The following is a 6,000-nucleotide window of genomic DNA, read 5'->3' on the forward strand; positions in this document are numbered from 1 at the left end:
CTTTTGCACAACCACATCAAAGAAACAGCATAGTACAGGATTCTGCTTGAACATGCAAACGGGGTTAGAGAATTACCCTCCGTTTTTTGAAATACGTTTGAGACAAAAAGCGTTCTCTCTTTGAGCAAAAATAAAAAGTCTGCCCAGCTTCAGAATATGCCAGGAGATTCGGTGAGAAGATGGTCCTTGACAAGTGCAGAACCATTGTTGGCATTTTTTCTCTCTACATCAAAGTGATATGCGTGTGTTCCTGTTTGTTCCTTGTAGGCAGCAATCCTGCACACACGTACTTGGGAGTCAGTCCTACAAAAACACTCGCACTGTTCTAGTAAAGGACTCGATGCTTTCCTAAAAGGACAGCAGGTTTCTTCCTGGCAAAGATACAGTAAACTGCAACAGACAATAAGACTGTTCCAGTTCAAATAAACAGGACGACACACAGCCTCTACAACGTTCAATTTAGACAGTCCTGCTTTTAGGGACCACCATTCAAATCCTCTGACATAAAACCCATCTTTTCCTCAAGCCCCTGGTGCTTTGTCACACAGCAGTGAAAAAAACAACCCCCATTGTTAAATTTCCTCAACACCTATGGATAGATATGGGGGCCCAGACTTCCTCCTTTGTACCCACCCACCCAAACAGGGGCTACAGAAAATCCGCCATCAGAAACACCAATATGAGCATCTAAGCCAGAAGAGAGCCACCCTGTACTTATTAAATAGGCAACGGATGTAGGACTTGTCCACCATTTTCTATTCCAGATCTGTTCGTCCAACATTAAAATTGTGCAGTCTTACACAATACATCCCACTGGATGTTACCAGCTGCCTCCTGCATAAAGCATAGACTAACCTTAGCAATGAATCCATTAAAAAACTACTGTCAATAGGTCACTTCCCTGTCCTTTTGCACACCTTGGCTAATGTGCTTTCCTTGCACTTCCTGTGTGAAACAGGAAAATCCACTTGCAAATGATCGCTAAAGTGCACCATCCAAGGTGTATGAAAGCAGAGTTAAGATATCTGTGACTGGGGGGGAAAGGAAACCCAAATTGGGGCCCCGGTCACACGGCAAAGTTGCCTCGGGAGAGGCACGGATGGTGAGCGGATTATCCGGGCGCGATCCCACCCCAACATCTGGGAAGTGGAGCGCACCCGTGGCTTACCGCCGACAATGCGAGTTAAAAAACTACCGTAGTACCTCCAAGGTACTAGTAAGCGTTTGCCACGGGCTGCCTCCAGACTCCCATGGTGTGATCGCGCCGGCGCACAGCATTCCCCTCCGGTCCCTTGTTTACCCGCCAGCGCCGAGGGAAGGACCCGTGGTGTGCCGCCAGCGCATCTGATCGCATAATCGCGGATCAAACTGAGGGGGCAATAGCTCCCCCCCCCCCCCCCCCCGGGATATCCGGCCCGTGTGACCGGGGCCTATGTAAGGTTTTCCTGGCTGGTCTCCTGGAAGAGATTTATACCCAGCCAAGTGGCTCTTCTGAGGCCCTACTCGGGACACTGCCATCCTATTCAAGGTTAAAAGGATTTTTGTGGTGATGGTGCCCCATTGGTGGAATGCCTCCCCCCGTCCCCAAGCAAACAGGCCCGTCGCTACAGTGGGGCATCTCAGGGCCGGGGCCCCCCCGACTTACCACCCAGACCCCCCGACTTCCCATCCAGCCGGTTTATTTTATTTTATTTTATTTTTCATGTGCGCCAAAATCCTGACAGCAAATCACACAGCGCCACTGCTGCCTTTCAGGCACACGGATTTGTTTGCTAAAGCATTTGATGGATGGCATGGTTTTTGCTGCTCCTTGTTTGGTCTTATTTTTAAACTATTTTCTAGGGTTTTTACATACAGTTTGGGATTTTATAGTTAACCTATAAAATCTCTAAGCCACTTGAAAATCATATGCGACAGGAGGAAAAAAAATGTATGCGTATGCGATCGTCGCCCTCATCTAATCCAGGTTAATTAAATTCAGAGTGAAAAATGTGCTCTCATGCATGTAGCATAAACTGTGAGCTCGCTCTGCTTTACCTAGAGGGATACCTTTATATTAATCATTATTCCACACACACAGAGGGCACAAGCCAGTCACAATTAAGCTCTTTTGAGGACTACTGAGGTCCCTGCCACACGGCAGGGAAAACACCGGCCAAAGTGCGGCAAATTAGAGCCGCACCAAAATAGAGACGCCGCGGTGGGATCCCATGGATCCCCTTAGCCATGGCACCGTTGCTCCCCGGCACAATCAGATGCCAGGGAGGAAGACACAGTCGGGAGGGGGAGGCTGCCGAACTGCGCATGCCGGAGCATGCGCAATTTGGGCTGGAGCCGGGGATGCGCGGGCGAAAGGACGCGCCGGCGATCCCACGGCCGGCTTTGATGCGGCCGTCTGGGATGAACCACCACGGTAGGTGGTTCGTTTTTGCAGCGGGGTTTTGGGTGGAAGGGGCGGATCGGGGACGCAAGCACAACGCTTCCCAGATGTTGCGGTGGGATCGCGCCCATTTGCTGCGCCCCCGATCCGTCCCTCTACCCGCCCAAAACCTCTCGTGTGACCGGGCCTGATTTCTGCAAAGACATGTTTAATTTTAATTCAACAGGGTTTAAAAGTTGTTGTTGAAATTACTGCCTGGCATTCTACCACAAACTCACTAGAATGCATCTTCCTCTCTAAACTCGGGGGGGGGGGGTGACTACTTGCATTAACCACCATTGTTTGGTTCCTGGAGTGAGTCAGAATCACCTCTGCAGGTAATCCATCAGGGAAACTTCAACACACTTGCAGCCTGATACTTGTGCATCTTTACTTGATCCCACTGAGATCAGTGAAGCTAAATTCCAAGTGGGGGGGGGGGGCGGACTGCAGACTTGGTTGCTTTTGTCCTTTTAAAGGTTTCCATTCTTATTGTTGTACATTATTCCTTCAGGATACAAAAAGAAGAATAAACACACATATAAAAGTAAGCAAATCATTGTGGTTTTTAAAAGGCCTCCTATTAAGTTGCGGGGAAAGCAGTATATGTAACTTTGAAAACTGAAACAAAAAATAAACACAAACCTTTTAAAACTCATACACATATTTTATGGAATAGATACTATTTCAAGGGAAGTGCAGTATATATTATTTCATCAAATTAAATTAAGTACACTAAAATGAACAACTAGACTAAAATGACAAAGAGTCTTGTAATTCCAAATGAGTAGCCATGTTAGCCTGTTACTGCAGAAATCTAGCAGCACCATCAGAGTAACACAGCTTTATTGTATTCCAGCACAAGAGTGTGTGAAATAAAGCCCACTTCGTCAGATGCAAAGCAGTAGATCTTCACCTGACAGCCAAACGGAAAGGGCCGAGAAAAATAATATAAAGAAGAATGAGGGGACTTGGACACCAAGTAGTACAGGATGAAATGCAGTTTTCCCTTTTGATTTCCACCATCCACGCACAGCATCTGAAGAAGTGAGCGCTATTCCACAAAAGCTTATGCTGGAGTAAAAGAGTCTTGTGGAACCTTAAAGATGAACTACTTCTCTGTGGCACGTGTTTTCCTGACTCAGGGCTCATTTGCTAGAGGGATGAAATGTCCCATTGGGTTGGCAGAGGCAGTACAACCCATCTGAGGAAGTGGACTCTGGCTCAGGGAATATAGCGCCACAGTCAAACTGCACTTTCATATGTGCTAAATAACGCCAATCCACTTTGGCGACCATTTGCAAGTGAATCTTACCATTTCACAGTAAAATCCAGTTGTAAAGTGCACTAAAAGTGTGTTATTTAGCGTGTGTGAAAGCACCCTGTTATAGTCATAGGGGTCCCGTTCACACGAGGGGATTTGGGCCGGGAGCGGGACGGTTCGGGGGCGGAGCAAATGGCCGCGATCACACCACAACATCTGGGAAGCGTAGTGCTTCCGTCCCCGAACTGGCCCATCCACGCGATAAACCGCTTCAAGTTGGAACCACCTACCGAGGTGGTTCATCCCAATGGTGTGCCGCAAACTGGGAGTCTGATCGCCGGCGCATCCTTGCGCCGGCGTGTCCCTGGCTCCTAGGCGAATTGCGCATGCTCCGACATGCGCAGTTCGGCTGGCTCGCCATCCGATCTGTGTTTTCTCCCCGGCGTCTGATCGTGCCGGGGAGAAAGGCGGCGCGGCCAGGGGATCCGTGGGATCCCGCCGCGCCGTTTCAACTTTGGCGCGGCTTTTAAAAGCCACGCTTTTTGGCGGCTTTTCCCCTGCCGTGTGGCAGGGGCCAGGGTTGCCAGTTCCATGCTGAGATATACCTGGAGATTTGGAGGGGGGAGCCTGAGGAGGGAGGGATTTGGGGAGAGCCTTAAATGCATCCTAATGCCATAGAGCCCACCTTCCAAAGTGGCCATTTTCTCCAGGTGAACTGATCTCTGTGGCCTGGTTGTAATAGCAGGAGCTCTCCAGCCACCACCTGGACGTTGGCAACCCTAGTCTTTAAGGTGCCGCAAAGAAGAGTAAGCCTCTCTTATCATTTCAGCGGCGACGGAATAACCATGCTTGCTTGTCCTTAGAACAAAGTCTGAGTCCAGTGGCACCTTCGAGACCAACGAAGTTCTATTCAAGGTGTAAGCTCTGGTGCGCAAAACACACTTCTTTTGCGCACGAAAACTTACATTTCGAATACAACTGTGTTGGTCTCACACTTCGTCCTGCCGCCGCTTCTTTTTTTTCCCTTTTCCTTTTTATTAATTTATTAAACTTTTAAATCTTTCGAATGCACTAAGCCTGATCTCCAGAAACACAACATGCCTATATGAAGCACAGTAATACAATAACTCAAAACTTTGTGAGACACAAGGAGCAGATGGAAGCTCTGGATGGCCGGGAACACAGATACAGAGTGAGAGATGTGCAACTCCATTTAGCAGGAGATAGCAGGAGACACCAGCAGCACTGACCACCTGAATCTATGCCTGTCCTTCGAGAGCGCGACGTTAGAATGCTACTTTTCTCCCCGGCCCCACTCCTTTTTCAGGGGAAAACTGAACTGCCTTGAACTGGGGAGAGAAGTGGCAAAGCAGCTAGTTTTTCCTCACACACACAAAATATGCCTCAGTAGCCTCTTCCTTCGACGCCGGGGGAGGGAGACCAATATGGTGGGCCGGCCGCGCACAGTCACGCTGCCAACTTGGGGTGGCAGCAAGGGGCACCCGGTACCTCAAGCAGTGCCCATTCCCCCCCCCAACTGAGGGGGAGACTGGTGTCCCCCCCCCCCCCGTGCCTTTATACTAGGGGGGGAAGGCGTTTCTCCCATCCTCTCCCCTCACCCTCACGGACTCTCCTGCGACTGGGTGGCGCCATGATGAACCCCGCAGGAGCGGCCCGCGGTGACTGACGGAGGGGAGCTCCGATAAGGAAACAGGGGCCCGTTCGCCCGCCATCTTACACTTCCATCGTGTCTCTCCGTCCTGGCGACGCAGATCCCCGGCGGGGCCTCCTCAGATTTCCTACGCGAGGAGGCCTCCGCCTTCCGCCGGCGCGTCGTCCTCGTCGTGCGGCTTAGCTCCCGGCGTCGTCCTCCCAACAAAGTACGGCGCCGAGGCTTCTTCCCACCCGCCCAATAGAAGTGGCGATGGTGGAATGGGGAAGAGAGAAGGCGAAGGTCACAGAAAGTGCTTCTTCATTCATCAAAATAGGGGTCTTTTTATTTTGCATCAGGGGAGGGAAAAATCATTGTTGCATTGGCCGGGAATCGAACCCGGGCCTCCCGCGTGGCAGGCGAGAATTCTACCACTGAACCACCAATGCATTTGTGAAAGAGTGGCTTCCTTTACTGTACTTGTAGGTAACTGTCTTGCTCTTTCCGAGGGATTTGACGGCTGCAAGATTTTACTCCTTATCTGGTTTCGTTTGAGACCTCTAAAAAAAACCAGAAGCCAAGAACTGCCTTCTGCGGCTAACAGTCTGGAACATTTGAGAGGAAAAAGAATTAGTTGCTGTAGATTTTCCGGGTTTTAAGTAATAA

General features: G+C 49.9%; 1 protein-coding gene and 1 non-coding gene across 4 annotated transcripts in view; both read right to left on the reverse strand.

The window, feature by feature from the left end:
• Nucleotides 1-5,765, reverse strand: part of CRCP (CGRP receptor component) — a 28,963-nt gene extending 23,198 nt beyond the window's left edge. The window contains exons 1-2 of one of the 3 annotated variants that reach the window (XM_015413646.1): nucleotides 5,422-5,765; nucleotides 2,750-2,927 (exon numbers count right to left, since the gene is read on the reverse strand). In XM_015413646.1, the coding sequence (XP_015269132.1) occupies nucleotides 2,750-2,766 (17 nt within the window). In that variant the 5' untranslated portion in view covers nucleotides 2,767-2,927; nucleotides 5,422-5,765. Of the gene's footprint in view, nucleotides 1-2,749; nucleotides 2,928-5,421 lie in introns of those variants that run through there. The other 2 variants (XM_015413645.1, XM_015413644.1) reach the window with 2 other exon arrangements.
• TRNAG-GCC lies at nucleotides 5,713-5,783 on the reverse strand. The gene has a single exon. It is a non-coding gene; the product is annotated as a tRNA-Gly (tRNA).
• Nucleotides 5,784-6,000: the final 217 nt, after the last annotated feature.

This window comes from Gekko japonicus, unplaced genomic scaffold (assembly GCF_001447785.1).
Source record: "Gekko japonicus isolate JY-2015 unplaced genomic scaffold, Gekko_japonicus_V1.1 scaffold452, whole genome shotgun sequence".
In the NCBI taxonomy this organism is placed as follows: Eukaryota; Metazoa; Chordata; class Lepidosauria; order Squamata; family Gekkonidae; genus Gekko; species Gekko japonicus.